The sequence below is a fragment of the Dipodomys merriami genome, unplaced genomic scaffold (assembly GCF_024711535.1).
Source record: "Dipodomys merriami isolate MVZ:Mamm:240054 unplaced genomic scaffold, mDipMer1.0.p SCAF_42, whole genome shotgun sequence".
NCBI classification, from domain to species: Eukaryota; Metazoa; Chordata; class Mammalia; order Rodentia; family Heteromyidae; genus Dipodomys; species Dipodomys merriami.
The window spans coordinates 2,034,772-2,055,222 of record NW_027205826.1 but is presented as its reverse complement, the minus strand read 5'-3'; the positions used below and the strand labels follow the sequence as shown (position 1 = coordinate 2,055,222).

Below are 20,451 nucleotides of genomic sequence, written 5' to 3'. Positions count from 1 at the left end.
TATCAGCTCTTGCCGGGCGCTGGTGGCTCATGCCTGTAATCCTAGCTACTCAGGAGGCTGAGATCTGAGGATCGCGGTTCAAAGCCAGCCCGGGCAGGAAAGACTGTGAGACTCCTATCTCCAATAAACCACCAGAAAACCGGAAGTGGCGCTGTAGCTCAAGTGGTAGAGTGCTCGCTTTGAGCTGAAGAGCTGAGAGACAGCGCCCAGGCCCAGAGTTCAAGCCCCACGACCGACAAAAAAAAAAAAAAAAAAAAGAATATCAGCTCTTTATCACCCTCCCAGGGCCCATGTGTGTGTCTCCTTTCTTGCTGACAGAAGTGTAAGTGGCTGCCAGGGAGAGGCAGTGTGGGGAGAAAGCAAAAAGCAATGATGGTCCAGCATCAACTGAGACAGACAGAGGGAGGTGGCCAGGAGCCGCTCCAAACCATCTAGGAGTTCAGCAAGGCTTATCAGAAGTAATGTTCAGCTGGGCACCCGTGGCTCATGCCTGTCATCCTAGCTACTCAGGAGGCTGATATCTGAGGATCGAGGTTTGAAGCCAGCCCAGGCAGGAAAGTCTGTGAGACTCTTACCTTCAATAAACCACTAGAAAACGGGAAGTGGTGCTGTGGCTCAAGTGGTAGAGTGCTTGCCTTGAGCTGAAGAGCTGAGGGACAGCACTCAGGCCCAGAGTTCAAGACCCACGACCGACAAAAAAAAAAAAAAAAAAAAAAAGTAATGTTCCGAGCTTGGCACTCACCTGCTCCTGCAGGTAAAGGGAAGCTTCTGAGACCGAATTCTCCATGATGGCCTTCCCTCGATCTTGGCTCTCTCTCAGCTCAGCCAGCTCCTTCTCAATGTCACTCACGGTGACTCTGTCAGGCAGGAAAGACAATCTGACTTCACTACCAGCCCAGATGCCTGAGCCTGGGGTGCAGAGGCCTGGCCGTGGGGGACACAGGATGATGGCAGGAAGGATGTTCACTGCCCAGAGGCCTCTACTTAGGGAGTTCAACACCCTACTTTTGTCCCACAGGGGATGCCTGGTGTACTGGCCTGGCCTGCTAGGCAGTGGGCCAGGACCCTGCAAAAAAGAGAACTCTAGCCAGGCGCTGGCGGCTCATGCCTGTAATCTTAGTTAAACAAGAGGCCGAGATCTCAGGATCATGGTTCAAAGCCAACCTGGGCAGCAAAGTCCATGAAACTCTTATCTCCAATGAACTGCCAGAAAACTGGAAGTGGTGCTATGGCTCAAGTGGTAGAGCACTAAACTTGAGCTGAAGAGCTCAGGGACAGTGACCAGGCCCAGAGTTCAAGCCCTACAACCAACCAGACAGAGAGAGAGAGAGAGAGAGAGAGAGAGAGAGAGAGAGAGAGAGAGAGAGAGAGAGAGAGAGAGAGAGAGAGAGAGAGAGAGAGAGAGAGAACCTATAGGCTAGAACTAGAATTCTCCAACAAGATGCTTGAGAGGAACATCTTTTCACTCCTCCCCACTGGTGCTGAGCTGAGCTAGGAACCTGGGGGTACTTCCACTGGTTTATTTTTTGTGCCAATAGTAGGGCTTGAACTCAGGGCTGGGGGCTGTCCCTGAGCTCTTTTTGTTCAAAGCTAGCACTCTATCACTTAGAGCCACAGTTCTACTTCTGGATTTCTGGTGGTTAAATGAAGATAATCTCTGGGACTTTTCTGCCTGGCCTGGTTTTGAACCAGGATCCTCAGGTCTCAGCCTCTTGAGTAGCTGATTACAGGTGTGAGCCTCTGGTGCAGGCTTCTAGCAGTTTCTTAAAGGAAATAGGGGCAACTGAAGAGCAGGTGTGATGCAGGCCAGAGATTGGGGCAGGAGGGAAACAGAAGTAACCGCCGCTGCTGGGGGTGACAGTGCACTGGGGGTGCAGGGAGGGCACGGGCAGGGCTGCGGTCTCACCTGAGAATGCCCAGCTGCAAGCCTAGCTGGCCTGTCTTCACCTCCTTTGCTCCATCCCCCGTGATGTCGCCTTTCATAAACCTCTGCAGCTTGTCCAGCTGGAAGCGCAATGAAAGAGGAGACTCAGGCAGCGGAAGCCCAGGAAAGCCCTTCCCCATTCCTTATTCCTTATCTAACCCAACCTGACGAAAACCTAGGTCTCTTTGCTGAACTACTCACCCCATTAACACTGAAGGTCTAGCAGCCTCTTGCAGTGCCTCCTGGCCCACACCCCCCAAAATTCCACATTAGGCTCCAGGGCTGCCACATGTAAAGAAAGGACCATAGGTCTTTCCATTAGCCAAGCAATATTGTGTGTGTGTGTGTGTGTGTGTGTGTGTGTGTGTGTGTGTGTGTGTGTGTGTGTGTGTGTGTATATGCATGCACGAGCATAAACATGTGCTGGTACTAGGGCTTGAACTCAGGGCTTTGTGGTTTTCATTTACTTTTTTGCTCAAGATTAGCACTTGCCACATCTCCACTGAAATATTTTTTTCTTTTTTTTTTGGGGGGGGGGAGTGTTGGTTATGGGGTTTGAACTTGGCTTGGGTATGTCCCTGAGTTCCTTTGCTCAAGGCTGGGTGCTCTACCATTTTGAGCCAAAGTGCCACTTCTGGTATTCTGGTCATTAATTGGAAATAGTCTTATGGACTTTCCTGCCTGGGCTGGCTTTGAACCATAATCCTCAGATCTCAGCCTCCTGAGTAGCTAGGATTACAGGTGTGAGCTACCAGCAACTGGTCAAGATATATCTTTTTTTTTTTTTTTTTTTTTTTGGTTGTTTGGGCTTGAACTTAGGCCTGGGCACTATCCCTCAGCTCTTCAGCTCAAGGCTAGTGCTCTACCACTTGAGTCACAGCACCACTTCAGGTTTTCTGGTGGTTCATTGGAGTTAAGAGTCTCACAGACTTTCCTTTCTGGGCTGGCTTTGAACCGTAATCCTCAGATCTCAGCCTCCTTTGTACCTAGGATTACAGGCGTGAGCCATGGGCGCCCAGCTTCAGTATCCATTTCTAGATACAGGAAATGGACATAATGGTGGTGGGCACACTTTCTGCCTGGTAGGACAGTAAGGAACCAATGATTCAACAGCACATGGGGAGGAACTGATCCATTAAAGCATAAATTGCAAGTGCTAAGATTCACTCTAAAAAGCCAAAGAGCTGGGTGCTGGAGGTTCATGCCTGTAGTCCTAGCTACTCAGGAAGCAGAAGTCTGAGTATTTTAGTTTGAAGCCAGTCTGGCAGGAAAGTCTGTGAGACTCCAATTAGCCACCAAAAAACTGGAAGTGGCTCAAGTAGTAGAGTCAGCTTTGAGTGAAAAATCTAAGGGACAGTGCTCAGGTCTGAGTTCAAGTCCTAAAATCAATACAGCCCCCCTCCCCACCCCCACACAAATAAATATATAAATAGCTTAGGAGGCGGACCCTCTCTTACGTACTCTTATCCTATCTTGTCGAACTTCTTTGGCCAAGGTCTTTATGTTCTTCAGCTGGTCCTGAAGGTCATCCGGTAGTGACTTTTTGACTGTGGAAAATGGGAGCCCCGCTGTCAGAGGACCTAGCAGGCCCCATAGGCCCCCGCTCACCATTTCTGGGCTCAAAGAGAAACACCTCAGATAACAGGAGGACATCTATGTCTCTCTGTTGTCTCTGCCTCTGTCTCTGTCTTATGCTGGTACTGGGGCTTGAACTTGGGGTTTGGACACCATTTCTATACTTTATTGTACAAGGCTTGTTACTCTAACACTTGAGTCACAGCTCCACTTCTGGATTTTTTTTTTTGGGGGGGGTGGGCAAATTGGATATAGGAAGCTTATGGAGGGCTGGGAATGTAGCTTAGTGGTAGAGTGCTTGCCTAGCATGCATGAAGCCCTGGGTTTAATTCCTATACCACATAAACAGAAAAATCTAGAAGTGGCACTGTGGCTCAAGTGGTAAGTGTGCTAGCCTTGAGCAAAAGAAGCTCAGAAAGGGCTGGGAAGGTGGCTCAGTGATAGAGCCCTTGCCTTGCATACCTGAGGCCCTGGGTTCGATTCCTCAGCATCACATAAGCAAAAAGAAAAAAGCCGGAAGTGGTGCTGTGGCTCAAGTGGCAGAGTGCTAGCCTTGAGCTGGAGAGCTGAGGGACAGTGCCCAGGCCTAGAGTTCAGGCCCCACGACCGGACCCCCCCCAAAAAAAAAAAAAAAAAAGAAGCTCAGGGACAGTGCCCAGGCCCTAAGTTCAAGCCCAAGGACTGGCGAAGAAGAGGAGGAGGAGGAGGAAGAAGAATCAGGGCTGGGCAGGTAGCTCAGTGGTAGAGTGCTTGCCTTGCATCCCTGAGGCCCTGGGTTCGATTCCTCAGCATCACATAAGCAAAAAGAAAAAAGCCGGAAGTGGCTCTGTGGCTCAAGTGGTAGAGTGCTAGCCTTGAGCTGAAGAGCTGAGGGATAGCGCCCAGGAGTTTGGCCCCACCACTGACAGGAGGAGGAGGAGGAGGAGGAGGAGGAGGAGGAGGAGGAGGAGGAGGAGCAGCAGCAGCAGCAGCAGCAGCAGCAGCAGCAGCAGCAGCAGCAGCAGCAGCAGCAGCTTATGGACTCTCTCCCTCTCTCTCTCTCATCAGTCGTGGGGCCTGAACTCTAGATCTGGGCGCTGTCCCTCAGCTCTTCAGCTCAAGGCTAGCGCTCTACCACTTGAGCCACAGCACCACTTCTGGTTTTTTCTGTTTATGTGGTGCTGAGGAATTGAACCCAGGGCCTCATGCATGCCAGGCAAGCACTCTACCACTGAGCCACCTGCCCAGCCCAGGATATCTCTCTTTATCCTTTCCCCAATAACGGGGACAATGGGGTGAGATGATGCAGAGCGTACTGTTGATAAACAGCGATACTCACAGAGAAAACCCCATACCTTCTTGCTAATAGCCTAAATCCTGGATGCCACTGACCCACATTCCTACCCACTGCTAAAATCTTGTCTTTTTGTGCCAGTACTGGGGCTTGAACTCAGGGTCTTTAGCTCTTGTTTGGCCGTTTTGCTCAAGGCACAACTTGAACCACATTTTCACTTCTGGGTTTTTGGTTGTTGTTGTTGTTGTTTCTGGTTAATTGGAGCTAAGAGTCTCAGGGACTTTTGTGCCCTGGGTTGGCTTCAAATTGTGATTCTCAGATCCTAGCATAGTTAGGATTACAGAGATGAGCCATGGGTACTTGGATACTGCTAAAATCGTGATGGGCAAATTTTAGGCTTTTTTTTTTTTTTTTTTTTTGCCGGTTCTGGGGCTTGAACTCAGGGCTTGGGCACTGTCCCTTCCATATTTTTCTGTTTATGTGGTGCTGAGTAATTGAACCCGGGCTTCATGCATGCAAGGCAGGCACTCTACCACTGAGCCACCTTCCCAACCTGCTAGGTTTCATTCTTCAACACTCTCTTCTCCACTTGTTTCTCAATGCCATGGTTTCTTCTTAGCCCAGCCACTCTCCAGGGAGTCTGACAAACATGAGGATCGAGTTCCTTCTTCTCCCAAGGCCCCTGTGATCCTGCTGGATTCCTTCCAACCTGTGCCTGCTATTCATTCAGAGGAAAAAGACAAAAGAGAACCCAGGAGGTCTAGGAACAGACTTGCTATTCTCAGGGTCAGGACTTAATCCATCAGTCCAGCAGCCATGGGTTAAGGCAGGGAGGGAAAAGCATGAGATCTACTTAAAAGGAAGACAAAGCCAGGCTCAGGTGGCTTACCCTGTAATCCTAGCTAATCAAGAAGCTGAGATCTAGGATCACAGTTTGAAGCCAGTCTGGGCAGGAAAGTACTTGAGACTCTTATCTCCTAAAAACTACTCAGAAAGGAAGTGGCACTGTGGCTCAAGTGGGAGATGCTTCACCTTGAGTTGAAGAGCTGAGGGACAGCACGCAGGTGCAGAGTTCAAGCCCCACAACAACAACAATAACAAAAAACCTACTTAGAAAAAAAAAAAATGAGCCAGGGAGCTGGTGGCCCTCACCTGTAATCCTAGCTACTCAGGAGGCTGAGATAAGGACCACGGTTCAAAGCCAGTCTGGGTAGGTAAAGCTATGAAACTCTTATCTCCAGTAAACCACCAAAAAGCTGGAAGTGGCGCTGTGACTCAAGTGGCAGAGCACTAGCCTTGAGCTGAAGAGCTGAGGGACAGCGTTCAGACCCAGAGCTCAAGCTCTATGACTGACAAAAAAAAAAAAAAAAGAAAAAAGAAAAAGTGGGGCTGGGAAGGTGGCTCAGTGGTAGAGCTCTTGCCTTGCATGCATGAGGCCCTGGGTTTGATTCCTCAGTACCACATAAGCATTAAAAAAAAAAAGCTGGAAGTGGTGCTGTGGCTCAAGTGGTAGAGCGCTAGCCTTGAAATGAAAGCTGAGGGACAGCGCCCAGGCCCAGAGTTCAGGCCCCACGACTGGACCCTCCCCCCAAAAAAAAAAGAAAAAGAAAAAGAAAAAGTAGAACTGTGGTTCAAAGTAGTAAAGCTCTAGCTTTGAACACAAAGAGGTTCAGGGACAGTGCCCAAGCCCCGAGTTCAAGCCCTGGGACTTGCACATAAAATGGAGGAGGAGGAGGAGGAGGAGGAGGAGGAGGAGGAGGAGGAGGAGGAGGAGGAGGAGGAGGAGGAGGAGGAGGAGGAGGAGGAGGAAGTAATCTCTCTTCTACCAGCAAGTGGTACCTACCCATCATATTGATCATGAGCTGGAGCTTCTCCATTTCTGATAGGCCAGCTTCTTCCTTCAGATCCTTCATATTTTCCTTCAACTCTGAATAGAGGCTAATGAGTTCTCCCAAGAGACGAAATGTCTCCACTGCCATGGGGAAGGAAGGAGCTAGCTTGTCCAGTGATTCCTGGCGGTCACTGCGGCCTTCCATCCTTTCTGATGAGCGTCGCTGGAGATAGCTAAGTGAGTCCCGACTCCTGAAGGTGGTGGCCTCTGAGCTGGGGATCATCCAGTATGGAAGTCCAGCTTGGACTTGGGCTGAGGAAGGTAGTCTGGTCAAATCCAAACGTGACTGGCCAGTCCAGTCAGGACCTGGTTGAACTGAGATGACTGCTTCTGGGACCTCCTGATAGGTTTCTCTTTGGTCTAAAGCAGAATGATCCAGCACCATCTCACCTTGCTGATCAGTCTGTGTGAAAGCTGGTGGATATGCACCGTATGGGGACAAAGGAGGCATATGTGCCCGATCGTGTAATGCCAGACCACTTTGATCTGAACCAGACCTCACCAAATCATGTGGGTACGTTTCTGATTGCACTGAACTTGGTTGACTTAGACTTGGTTGTACCAAATCACGCTGTTCCATGCCAGGTGGTACCAAATCATCCTGAATGGTTTCAGGCTGAACCAAACCACTCTGATCTGCACCAGATGGTACCATACCAGGCTGAGCTGCACCAGGTGGTACCAAACCACGCTGAGCTGTACCAGGTGGTAGCATTCCATGTGGATACATGCCTGGTGGCACCAAACCACGCTGAGCTGCATCAGGTGGTACCATACCACGTGGATACATACCTGGTAGCACCACATCACGCTGAGCTGCACCAGGTGGTACTGTACCCGGCTGAGCTTCACCAGGTGGTACCAAACCATGTGGATACATACCTGATGGCACCAAACCAGGTTTAACTTCACCAGGCGGTACCAAACCAGGCTGAACTTCACCAGGTGGTACCAAACTAGGCTGAACTTCACCAGGAGGTACTATACCAAGCTGAGCTTCATCAGGTGGTACCAAACTATATGGATACATACCTTGTTGCACCAAACCATGCTGAGCTGCACCAGGTGGGACCATACCAAGCTGATCTGGACCAGGTGGTACCATACCATGAGGATACATAACTGGCACAAAACCAGGCTGGATTGCACCAGTTGGTACCAAATCAGGCTGAGTTGCACCAGGTGGTACCAAACCAGGCCAAGCTGCACCAGGTGGCACCAAACCAGGCTGGGCTGCATCAGGTGGCACCAAACCAGGCTGAGCTGCATCAGGTGGCACCATACCAGGCCTAGCTGCACCAGGTGGCAGCATACCAGGCCGAGCTACACCAGGTGGCACCAAACCAGGCCTAGCTGCTCCAGGTGGCACCATACCAGGCCGAGCTACACCAGGTGGCACCATACCAGGCCGAGCTACACCAGGTGGCACCATACCAGGCCGAGCTACACCAGGTGGCACCATACCAGGCCTAGTTGCACCAGGTGGCAACAAACCAGGCTGAACTGCACCAGGTGGTACCAAACCAGGCTGAGCTTCACCAGGTGGCACTAAACCAGGGCTAACTGCACCAGGTGGCACTAAACCAGGCCTAGCTGTACCAGGTGGTACCAAACCAGGCTGAACTGCACCAGGTGGTACCAAATCAGGCTGAGCTTCACCAGGTGGCACTAAACCAGGGCTAACTCCACCAGGTGGCACTAAACCAGGCCTAGCTGTACCAGGTGGCACTAAACCAGGGCTAACTGCACCAGGTGGCACAAAACCAGGCCTAGCTGCACCAGGTGGCACTAAACCAGGGCTAACTGCACCAGGTGGCACTAAACCAGGCTGAGCTACACCAGGTGGCACTAAACCAGGCTGAACTGCACCAACTGGCACCAAACCAGGCTGAACTGCACCAGTTGGCACCAAACCAGGGCTAACTGCACCAGGTGGCACCAAACCAGGGCTAACCGCACCAGGTGGTACCAAACCAGGCTGAACTGTACCAGGTGGCACCAAACCAGGGCTAACTGTACCAGGTGGCACCAAACCAGGCTGGGCTTCACCAGGTGGTACCAAACCAGGGCTAACTGTACCAGGTGGTACCAAATCAGGGTGAATTGCACCAGGTGGTATCAAACCAGGCTGAACTGCACCAGGGGGTACCAAGCCACGTGGGTACATACCTGGTTGCCCTAAACCATGCTGAACTGCACCAGGTAGCACCATGCCACGCTGAGCTATACCAGGTGGTACCAAACCACGCTGAATTGCACCAGGCTGCGCCAAACCACGCTGAACTGTACCAGGAAGTTCTAAACCAGGCTCAACTGCACCAGGTGGTTCCAAAGAAGGCTGATCTATTCCAGGTTGTGCCAAATCACTTTCATCTGCACCAGGTTGCGCCAAACCACGTTGACTGAGGTCAGGTTGCGTCCAATCAAGCTCACCCACAGGATACAAATCCGGTTGCCCTGCACCAGGTTGGACCAAACCTTGCTGTGCCATACCAGGCCACCCCAAGCCATACTGAACATCTCTTGGCTGGACTAAACCTTGTTGACCTACGCCAGGTTGGACCCAGCTACGTGGATCTGTACCAGGATATACCAAACCAGGTGGATACACACCAGGCTGCATCATTTCAGGTGAATATGCATCTGGTTGCACCAAGCCAACTGCCCCAGGTTGAGACAAACCGTACTGATCCATTTCAGGGTAGACAAATCCAGCCTGATCTATATCAGGTTGCACCAATCCAGATGGATATGCACCGGACTGTACCAAACCACGCTGAACTGTACCAGGTTGTACCAAACCTTGCTGACCTGCACCGGGCTGTACCAAACCACGCTGAACTGTACCAGGTTGTACCAAACCTTGCTGACCTGCACCGGGCTGTACCAAACCACGCTGAACTGTACCAGGTTGTACCAAACCTTGCTGACCTGCACCGGGCTGTACCAAACCTTGCTGACCTGCACCGGGCTGCACCAAACCACGCTGAACTGTACCAGGTTGTACCAAACCTTGCTGAACTGCACCGGGCTGTACCAAACCACGCTGAACTGTACCAGGTTGTACCAAACCTTGCTGATCTGCACCGGGCTGTACCAAACCACGCTGAACTGTACCAGGTTGTACCAAACCTTGCTGATCTGCACCAGTCTGTACTAAGCCACTCTGATCTGCACCTGATTGTACCTGATCTACATCAGGCTGCTCCAAACCAAGCTGATCTGCCCCGGGCTGCACCAAACCCCGTGGAACTGCCCCAGGCTGTACCAAACCCGGTGGAATAGCACCAGGCTGCACCAAACCCTGTGGAACTGCCCCGGGCTGCACCAAACCCGGCGGAATAGCACCAGGCTGCACAAAACCCCGTGGAACTGCACCGGGCTGCACCAAACCCTGCGGAACTGCCCCGGGCTGCACCAGACCCTGCGGAACTGCCCCGGGCTGCACCAAACCCTGCGGAACTGCCCCGGGCTGCACCAGACCCTGCGGAACTGCCCCGGGCTGCACCAAATCCTGCGGAACTGCCCCGGGCTGCACCAGACCCTGCAGACCTGCCCCGGGCTTCACCAGACCCTGCGGAACAGCCCCGGGCTGCACCAGACCCTGCGGAACAGCCCCGGGCTGCACCAGACCCTGCGGACCTGCCCCGGGCTGCACCAGACCCTGCGGACCTGCCCCGGGCTGCACCAGACCCTGCGGACCTGCCCCGGGCTGCACCAGACCCTGCGGAACAGCCCCGGGCTGCACCAGACCCTGCGGACCTGCCCTGGGCTGCACCAGACCCTGTGGAACAGCCCCGGGCTGCACCTGACCCTGCGGACCTACCCTGGGCTGCACCATACCCTGCGGACCTGCCCCGGGCTGCATCATACCCTGCGGACCTGCCCCGGGCTGCATCATACCCTGCGGACCTGCCCCGGGCTGCACCATACCCTGCGGAACTGCCCCGGGCTGCACCATACCCTGCGGACCTGCCCCGGGCTGCATCATACCCTGCGGAACTGTCCCGGGCTGCATCATACCCTGCGGAACTGCCCCGGGCTGCATCATACCCTGCGGAACTGCCCCGGGCTGCATCATACCCTGTGGAACTGCCCCGGGCTGCATCATACCCTGTGGAACTGCCCCGGGCTGCATCATACCCTGTGGAACTGCCCCGGGCTGCATAAAACCCCGTGGAATAGCCCCAGGCTGCCCCACGCCAAGCTGCTCTGCTCCAGGCTGTCCCACGCCAAGCTGCTCTGCACCGGGCTGCACCATGCCAAGCTGCTCTGCACCGGGCTGCACCAAGCCAAGCTGCTCTGCACCGGGCTGCACCAAACCAAGCTGTTCTGCTCCGGGCTGCCCCATGCCAAGTTGCTCTGCACCGGGCTGCACCAGACCATGTGGACCTACACCAGGCTGCACCATACCACGTGGACCTGCGCCAGGCTGCACCATACCACGTGGACCTGCACCAGGCTGCACCATACCACGTGGACCTGCACCAGGATGCACCATACCACGTGGACCTGCACCAGGCTGCCCCACGCCAAGCTGTTCTCCACCAGGCTGCCCCACACCAAGCTGCTCTGCACCGGGCTGCACCAAACCAAGCTGCTCTGCTCCAGGCTGCCCCACACCAAGCTTCTCTGCACCGGGCTGCACTGGACCACGTGGGACTGCACCAGGCTGCACCAAACCATGTGGAACTGTACCAGGCTGCACCACACCAAACTGCTGTGCACCAGGCTGCACCAAACCACGTGAAACTGCACCAGGCTGCACCAAACCATGTGGAACTGCACCATACGGAACTGCACCATACGGAACTGCACCAGGCTGTACCAAGTCAGGTGGGTATACACCAGGTGGCATCAATCCAGGCTGACCTGTGCCAGGCTGTGCCAAACCATGCTGAGCTGCACCAGGCTGTGCCAAACCATAAGGAACTGCACCAGGTGGCATCAAGCCTGGCTGACCTGTGCCAGGCTGCACTAAACCTTGTTGATCTGCCCCAAGCTGCACTAAACCACTCTGATCTGGACCAACTTGTGCTAAACGAGGTGGATATGCACCAGGTTGGACCAAGCCAGGCTGACCTGCACCAGGAGGTACAGGACCTTGCTGGTCTGTGCCAGGCTGTACCAAACCACCTTGATCTTCACCAGCCCGCACTAAATCACCCTGCTCTGTGCCAGGCTGTATAAAGCCAGAGGCTCCCAAACTGGGCTGTATAAAACCTTGTTGGTCCACACCAATGGGCATCAAGCCAGGTGGCATAAAAGCATACTGATCTGTAAGAGGTAGAGGCCGTCCATATTGATCTATGCCAGGGGGGACCAGTCCTTGCTCAGTTGTGCCATATATTACAAATCCATTCTGATCAACGCCAATTGGTATCAACCCAGACTGGTCCATTCCGGGCACTCCCATCCCACTTTCCTGCATGACAGCTTGTTGGTCCATGTCAGGATATATCATGCCAGGTTGATATGTACCGAAGGAAGCCATATCAAACTGGTCTGTACCAGGAAGCTGCAAGCCTTGTTGATCTCTGCCAGGTACCATTGATGGCATCATGCCAATCTGATCCATGCCAGGTGTAACCAATCCCTGAGCACCCATTCGAGGTGCTTGCATACCAGGGTGACCCAGAGTTTGGGGTGGCACACGTTGTGGGTGGACGACACCAGCACGTGGCCTTCCCAGCTGATCCATGGTAGGTAACCCTAATCTGGGCTGATCTGGCCTTTGGTAGACTTGACCCGGACCAATGGGCACCCCCGCTTGCTGGTCTGGTTGTGCATAAGGCTGCTGCTGGCTGGCTGAGGATAAGTCCTGTTGACTCGGGCCAGGACCTGCATCTCGTTCATCTCGTCTTAAACGTGTGGCAGAGGATGGTTCTCGAGCCTTGCGACGATCAGCCTGGGATGCAGGAGGTGGCTGGGGTTTTGGACCACCAGCTTCCTCTTGGGCCCGCGGTTGTTCTCTGCCAGGAAGTGCAGTAGAGGAAGGTTTGTCCAATTGTTTGCTCGGAGTTTTTTCAGGGGGGCGATGCGGGGCACCAGCAGCATCCGCGGCCTGGTCAGCACTTGTGCCCTTGCCAGGGAGTCCAGCAGAACTATCCATGCGCTTACTAGAATCTGCGGATGGTTCTGAGCCCTGGGTGAAGAGGAAGAAGGGAATAAATAATTAGAAATCAAAAAGATTGTAGGAAGGAGCCAGGTGCCAGTGGCTCACACCTGTTATCCTAGCTACTCAGGAGGCTGAGATCTGAGGATTGTGGTTCAAAGTCAGCCCAGGCAGGAAAGGCCATGAGACTCTGATCTTCAATCAACCAGCAAGAGAGGTGGAGCTTGTGGCTCAAGTGGTAGATTGCTAGCCTTGAGCAAAAGAAGCTCAGGGACAGCGCCCAGGTCCAGGATTGGCAAAAAAAAAAAAAAAAAAAAAAAAAAAAAGGAGATACACACACACACACACACACACACACACACACACACACACACACACACACACACACAAATAGATACATTTAAGGCACAGCCTTGCAGTGTGATGCTGACAAATGCCTGGCAAACGAATCATGGGCATTTCCCATTTCCATCCAAAAGGGAAATGGAATATTAAGGACCAGATTTGTCCTCTTCTCTGTAACAACCAAAATGAAGAGAAATCCAAACCCCAGCAAGGCTGAAAGAGCAGTGTTCCAATGTTGGGTATTGGGTACCAAAGGATGTAAAATAAGAGAAATGGGTGGCGTGAACCCTTGCATCCCTTCAGCTTACTGCTGGGTGAAGGTAGTAGACTGCATTACAGAGAGGGCACAGAACTGAGCTGCTAGGCTCACAAGATAGAGCAGCAGAACTCAGGGAGATGCAAAAGGCCCCTGTAGCAGCAGCACAGACTTGGTCAGCACGCATGTGTGAGGAGACCACCCAGGGTTGGTGAGCTAAGGTGACCTGCAAGTTCAGAAAGAACAGGGCCCAGATTCTCACAGGCTAGGAACAGGACTATTTTTTGTTTGCTTTTGAGACAGATATAGACCAGGGTGGTCTTAAAACTCAGAATTCTCCTGTCTTAGCCTCCTGAGTGCTAGAGTTAAAGGCATGGGATACCATGCTATTGTCTACAATTGCCATTTCTGTGTGTGTGTGTGTGTGTGTCTGTGTGTGTGTGTGTGTGTGTGTGTGTGTGTGTGTGTGTGTGTGTGTGTGTGTATGCATGTTTATTTGCCTGTCTTGGGCTTGAACTCAGGGCCTGGGTGCTGTCCCTGAGGTTTTTTTTGCTCCAAGGCTAGTATTCTACCACTTGAGCCACAACTCCACTTCCAGCTTTTTGCTGGTTAATTGAAGATAAGTCTCACAGACTTTCTTGCCCAGGGTGGCTTTAAATCTTGATCCTCAGACCTCAGCTTTTGATAATAGAGACACTGACAGTAGCATCTTTTGTTCCTTTATATCATGAAAAGGAGGAGGAGGAGGACTTGGAAAAGTGTCATTCTATCGTGGTTGTCCTGGGGTACAGGAACAAAGCCATGAAGAAGTGCCCAGATACTCATTAGAAAACTCCCTTGGGCCGGGAGCTGGTGCTCACACCTGGAATTCTATCTACTCGGGAGGCTGAGATGTGAAGATTATAGTTCAAAGCCAGCCCAGGCAAGTAAAGTCCATGAGACTCTTATCCACCAGAAAACTGGAAGTGGAACTGTGGCTCCAAGTGGTAGGGTGTTAACCTTGAGCAAAAGAGCTCTGGGACAGTACCCAGGTCCTGAGTTCAAGCCCTAAAACTGACCAAAAAAAAAAAAAAAAAGGAAGGAAGGAAGGAAGCAAGCAAGCAAGCAAACAAGTGGCCTTAATCCTAGCTTTAGAGGTGGAGATTGGGGTAGGGGGAGGGGAGACATTCAAGGCCAGCCTAAGCAAAAGCAGTTCAAGACATTCCATCTCAAACAATAGCTGGACAAAGTGGTATGTGGCTATCATCCCAGCTATTGAGGGAAGCACAATTAGGAGGATCATATTCCTGGCTCACCCAGACATAAAGTGAGACCCTATCTCAAAAGCTAACCAATGCAGTAAGAGCTAGCAGAATAGCTTAGATGGTAGAGCGCCTGCCTAGCAAGCACAAGATCCTGAGTTCAAACCCCAGTGTTGCCAAAAGAATAGAGGACATCCTTGGAAAGGGCTACTGGGAAGGGCTGATTGTTGTGTATCCTACCACTCAAGCCCTGCCTGTAATAGGCACCTGCATGTTAGATCTGGACTGCTGAGCTGTTGGCTGCCAGGAAGGAGGCACCATAGCTCAGCTCCTTTCCCCAGCTGACCAGGGCTTGCTGCTGCCTCTGCCCACGCACCCTGGCTCTGTTTACCATGCAGGTCTGCATCATAGTCCTCATAGTTCCATTGTCTACCAAAACCCATCTGGATGCAAAGTCCTGTCTTCCTGTTCCTGTCCAGGACCCACCCACCCTTCAATCATTACTCCTGTTGTGTGTCTTCCTGCCACTGGACAGACCTGACAGTGGGTTTATGCAGTGGCACAAGCTGTCACTGCACCTGCTCATCCTCCTGCTTCTCAACAATCTTTTTCATAGCGGTGACTCACGCCTGTAAATCCTAGCTACTTAGGAGGCTAAGATCTGAGGATGGAGATTTGAAGCCAGCTGGGGTAGGGAAGTCATGAGACTCTTACCTCCAATTAACCACAAAATGCCAGAAGTGGAGCTGTGGCTCAAATGATCGAGTGCTTATCCTTGAGCAGAAAGCTCAGGGACAGCACCCAGGCCCCAAGTTCATGCCCCTGGACCAGCATCCCACACCCCCCAAAAAAAATCTTTTTATGTGAGGCTCTAGCAGAGTGGTTGGTTAGCGTGTACAAGATTGTGAATTAAAACCTCAACCACATACACCCACACCCACACCCATACCCCCACACACCCACACCCCCCCCCCACAGAACCTCTTAACCATAGATTCTCATTTGCCTTTGGAATTATTTCTGATTATGAATACTGTGTAGATGTGGTGTATATGCCTGTAATCTCAGAACTTGGGAGGCTGACACAGGAGTAGTTGAAGTCCAATATTACATAGCCAGACCCCTTTTTTTTTTTTTTTTTTTTTTGCCAGTTCTGGGCCTTGAACTTAAGGCCTGAGCTCTGTCCCTGAGCCTCTCTGTGTTCAAGGCTAATGCACTTGAGCCACAGCATCACTTCTGGCTTTTTCTGCTTATGTGGTACTGAGGTCTTGAACTCAGGGCTTTATGCATGCTAGGTAAGCACTCTACCACTGAGCCACATTCCCAGCCCAACCAGATCCTATTTCAAACAAATAAACACAATGCCTTCTTACATCTACAGAACAAAAATGTCTAAAGATGTTTGTGTTTATTTATTTCTGTGGTATTCTCTGCTGTCACGCTAAGGGAATGTGGTGCTCACTAAATATCATGAGATTGTAACACATGTTTAAAGAAGCTTTGGCTTATGGGGTGGGAGTCCAGGCCCTGGGTTGGATCCCCAGTACCTTAAAAAAAAGTAGATGCTACTTTTTCTTGTGTAGGAACTTACTTGTTTGAAGGGTCCTCTTACAATTATTTGTGATGCCACTTCTTTGGGTGTGCCAGGAATTCAGAAAAGTGTCTTGTAAATTGGCAGGTACCTAATGCATTCGGACAGTAGGTGGCACTGCCTGGAATGGCCACTTAGGGGCGCCAAAAGGCTCGCTCTGGGCAGTGAACTGGTTTACCTGGCTTGTGTGTGGAGGCCTGTGTGATCATTCCTCTTTGAGGAACACACACAATAACAAGACCAACAGGGCAGTTAATCCTGCTCTGTGAGGGCCACACAAAAATAAGCCAGGATGTGGGATGCTGGTGGCTCACGCCTGTAATCCTAGCTACTCAGGAGGCTGAGATCTGAGGATCTGGGATCAAAGTCAGCCAGAGCAGCAAAGTCTGTAAGACTCTTACCTCCAATAAACCACTCAGAAAACCAGAAGTGGTGCTGTGGCTCAAGTGGTAGAGCGCTTGCCTTGAGCTGAAGAGCTCAGAGACAGTGCCCAGGCCCAGAGTTCAAGCCCCATGACTGACCCAACAACAACAATAACAACTAAAACAGGATTCTGGGCGCCAGTGGCTCACGCCTGTAATCCTAGCTACGCAGGAGAGGCTGAGATCTGAGGATCAAGGTTCAAAGCCAGCCCAGGCAGCAAAGTCTGTCAACTCTGTGTGTGTGTGTGTGTGTGTGTGTGTGTGTGTGTGTGTGTGTGTGTGTGTGTGTGTGTGTGTAGAGAGAGAGAGAGAGAGAGAGAGAGAGAGTGTGTTGTGGGGCTTGAACTCTGGACCTGGGCACTATCTCGGAGGCACTGTCTCTGACCTCTTTAGCTCAAGGCAAGTGCTCTACCACTTGAGGCACAGCACCACTTCCAGTTTTCTGGTGGTTCATTGGAGATAAAGAGTCTCATAGATTTTCCTGCCCAGGCTAGTTTTGAACCTCGATCCTCAGGTCTCAGCTTCCTGAGTAGCTAGGATTATAGGTATGAGCCACTGGTGCCCAGCTGTCAAGACTTTTATCTCCAGTTAATTACCAGAAAACCAGAAGAAATGCTATGGTTCAAAGTGGTAGAGCACTAGCTTTTAGTGAAAAAGCTAGTGAAAAAGCTAGTGAAAAAAACAACAGGCTGATGGATATTCAGATGAAGAAAGAGAAGGATTTGAAAATCTTTTAGCCATCCTGTGCACTGTTTCAGGATAGACAGACACCTGACCCATGCACAAAAGTCACCATAAGCCAGGGGCTTCCTGCAAGGGCCTTATTTTCAGGAATGTGCCATCCTCATCTGTGAATAAGTCAACATACTTTTTTTTTTTTGGTCCATTGGAGGGCCTGAACTCTGGGCCTGGGCACTGTCCCTGAGCTCTTCAGCTCAAGGCTAGCACTCTACCACTTGAGCCACAGTTCCACTTCAAGTTTTCTGGTGATTAATTGGAGATAAAAGATTCATAGACTTTCCTGCCTGGGCTGGCTTTGGACCGCCATCCTCAGATCTCAGCCTCCGGAGTAGCTAGCATTACAGGTGTGAGCCATTTGTGCCTGGCTTTCAAACAGGCATTTTTTAAAATTTCAGGACGGACCATAAATAAGGTTTGAAAAACTACTGAAACAACAAAAACTAAACAGGTACCATTTTCCAACCAGCCCATTGGCAAAGCTCAAAAAAATTGGGTAACAGGTTGGTGGCTCGCATCGGTAATCCTATCTATGCAGGAGGCTGAGATGGAGGGTTGCAGTTTGAAGCCATCTAGAGCAGGAAAGTGTGTGAAACTCTTTTTTTTTTGTTTGTTTTTGGGTGGTCCTGGGGCCTGAACTCTGGGCCTGGGCGCTGTCCCTCAGCTCTTCAGCTCAAGGCTAGCGCTCTACCCCTTGAACCACAGCGCCACTTCCAGCTTTTTTCTTTTTGCTTATGTGGTGCTGAGGAATCGAACCCAGGGCCTCATGCATGCAAGGCAAGCACTCTACCACTGAGCCACCTTCCCAGCCCTGTGTGAAACTCTTTTTTTTTTTTTTGTTGGTCGTGGGGCTTGAACTCTGGGCCTGGGCGCTGTCCCTCAGCTCTTCAGCTCAAGGCGAGCGCTCTACCACTTGAGCTACAGTGCCACTTCCGGTTTTCTGGTGGTTTATTGGAGATAGGAGTCTCACGGTCTTTCCTGCCCGGGCTGGCTTTGAACCACGATCCTCAGATCTCAGCCTCCTGAGTAGCTAGGATTACAGGCGTGGGCCACCAGCGCCCGGCTCCTGTGTGAAACTTTACCCGGCAAAAAGCTGAGAGTAGATATGTGTTCCAAGCGGTAGAGTGCCCAGGCCCTGAGTTTAAGCCCCAGGACGAACAAAAAAGTATTTTTCAGTCTTATAATAACTGCTCCAAGATGACAGTTACACAAGTGAATAGAACACATTGCTGGAAATGGAGATGTGTCTTTGCGATTGGGCTAGCTGTTACCAAACTGTTTTCCCTATCAGCCATGTTTATCCCAATCTCCTGCAGACCAGCATATGTATGTGCATGTGGTCTCTCTCTCTCTCTCTCTCTCTCTCTCTCTCTCTCACACACACACACACACACACACACACATACACACACTTAAATGGGTATTAAATAACCTATCCTGTGGGTAGTGGGTCAAGGAATAAGTTCTTGCCTGTCTATAGGTTAGGAGATTGGGCAGAAATAGCTGATATCAAAAACAGTTTGGCAACACCTAGAGCAATGTGTCCAGCCATGTGTCCTATTCACTTGCGTGGCTGTCATCTTGAAGCAATTATTATAAGCTTGAAAAATATTTATTTATTTTATTTTTGTTGGTATTGGGGCTTGAACTCAGGACCAGGACATTTCCCCTGAGCTTTTTTTTTTTTTTTTTTTTTTTGCTCAAGGCTAATGCCCTACCACTTTGAACCACAGCTCCACTTCTGGTTTTCTTGGTGGTTTATTGGAGATAAGTCTCATGGACCTTTCTGCCCTGGCTAGCTTCCGACCATGATCCTCAGATCTCAGCCTTGTAAGTAGCTAGGATTACAGGTGTGAGCTACCAGTGCCTGGCTGAAAAAAAACTTGGGCAATGAATGATGAACATAATTTATATTGACGCCCTGTAGTGGTAAGCAGAGGAAGGTTCTGGGGATCCCGCCCAGGCCCCTGTCTGCTCACCATTTGCGAAGTCTTCCAGCCATCGGTGATAGCTTGCTCCAGGTCTTCCCAGGTGACCATGGTGACCTCATCTCCTCCGGTAAGAGAATTTAGCTTCAGGCCTATTTGTTCCTGATGGTAACAGACAAGTCAGGGACACACACACACACACACACACACACACACACACACACACACACACACACACACACACACACACACACACACACACACACACACACACACACACACACACACACACACACACACACACACAGTCTAATTCCAAGGGGGTATAAGAACAGACCTGACCAAAATAACTTTCCACAGCCCTAGCCCCAGGGATAATTCACTAGCCTTCCAGTGACCTTGCAGCCAGTTCTTTGTCTCACTTGGCCCCCAATAGAGCCCTGAGCAGGGATGGAAAGGATTCCCCCTTAGTCCTAGACCAGTGCCTAGAGAGGCAGAGGAACGAGCCACCACCCTCCACCATCTTAGAGGGACATACATGCACAGAGGGGGCATTTCAATCCCAGAGAGGAGAGACCGAGGCCCCCACCCCACTCCCGTTTCCCAAAGGCCCATTTCCCAAGCTGCCCACGTTACCAGGATTTCATCCCGATCCCTGAGTAGCCTCTCCATTTTCTCAATGCGCTGGAGGAGTTGCTGGAAGCACAGATCAGAAACAGAGCATCATACTACTCTCCTGGGGTGCTTCATATACACCTGTGTGTACATGTGTGCATACACAGACTCCACATGAAGGGGAAGAGGAAGTATGTGTGTGTGGGGTCTGTCTGTCTTGAGGGAAAGTGTTTTTACTTTTTTGTCAGTCGTGAGACTTGAACTCTTGGCCTGGGTACTGTCCCTCAGGTCTTCAGCTCAAGGCGAGCGCTCTATCACTTGAGCCACAGTGCCACTTCCAGTTTTCTGATGGTTCATTAAAGATAAGTCTCATGGACTTTCCTGCCCAGGCTGACTTTGATCCCAGATCCTCAGATCTCAGTCTCCTGAGTAGCTGGGATGGTGTTTTCTCATTTCTCTCTAATTTTGCCTGGCCAGCCAAGCCAAGTCACTAGTTCTTTTCCTGACTAATAAGAACAAGAGGAAGGGAAGTGGGTG

General features: G+C 51.2%; 1 protein-coding gene across 3 annotated transcripts in view; it reads right to left on the bottom strand.

Moving 5' to 3' along the window:
* The window catches only part of Qrich2 (glutamine rich 2), a 32,742-nt gene that overhangs the window by 10,306 nt on the left and 1,985 nt on the right, over positions 1-20,451 (bottom strand). For all 3 annotated transcript variants that reach the window (XM_069992945.1, XM_069992946.1, XM_069992947.1), the window contains exons 3-8: positions 19,936-19,995; positions 19,351-19,461; positions 6,616-12,808; positions 3,386-3,471; positions 1,907-2,004; positions 743-857 (exon numbers count right to left, since the gene is read on the bottom strand). In XM_069992945.1, the coding sequence (XP_069849046.1) occupies positions 743-857; positions 1,907-2,004; positions 3,386-3,471; positions 6,616-12,808; positions 19,351-19,461; positions 19,936-19,995 (6,663 nt within the window). The remainder of the gene's footprint in view (positions 1-742; positions 858-1,906; positions 2,005-3,385; positions 3,472-6,615; positions 12,809-19,350; positions 19,462-19,935; positions 19,996-20,451) is intronic.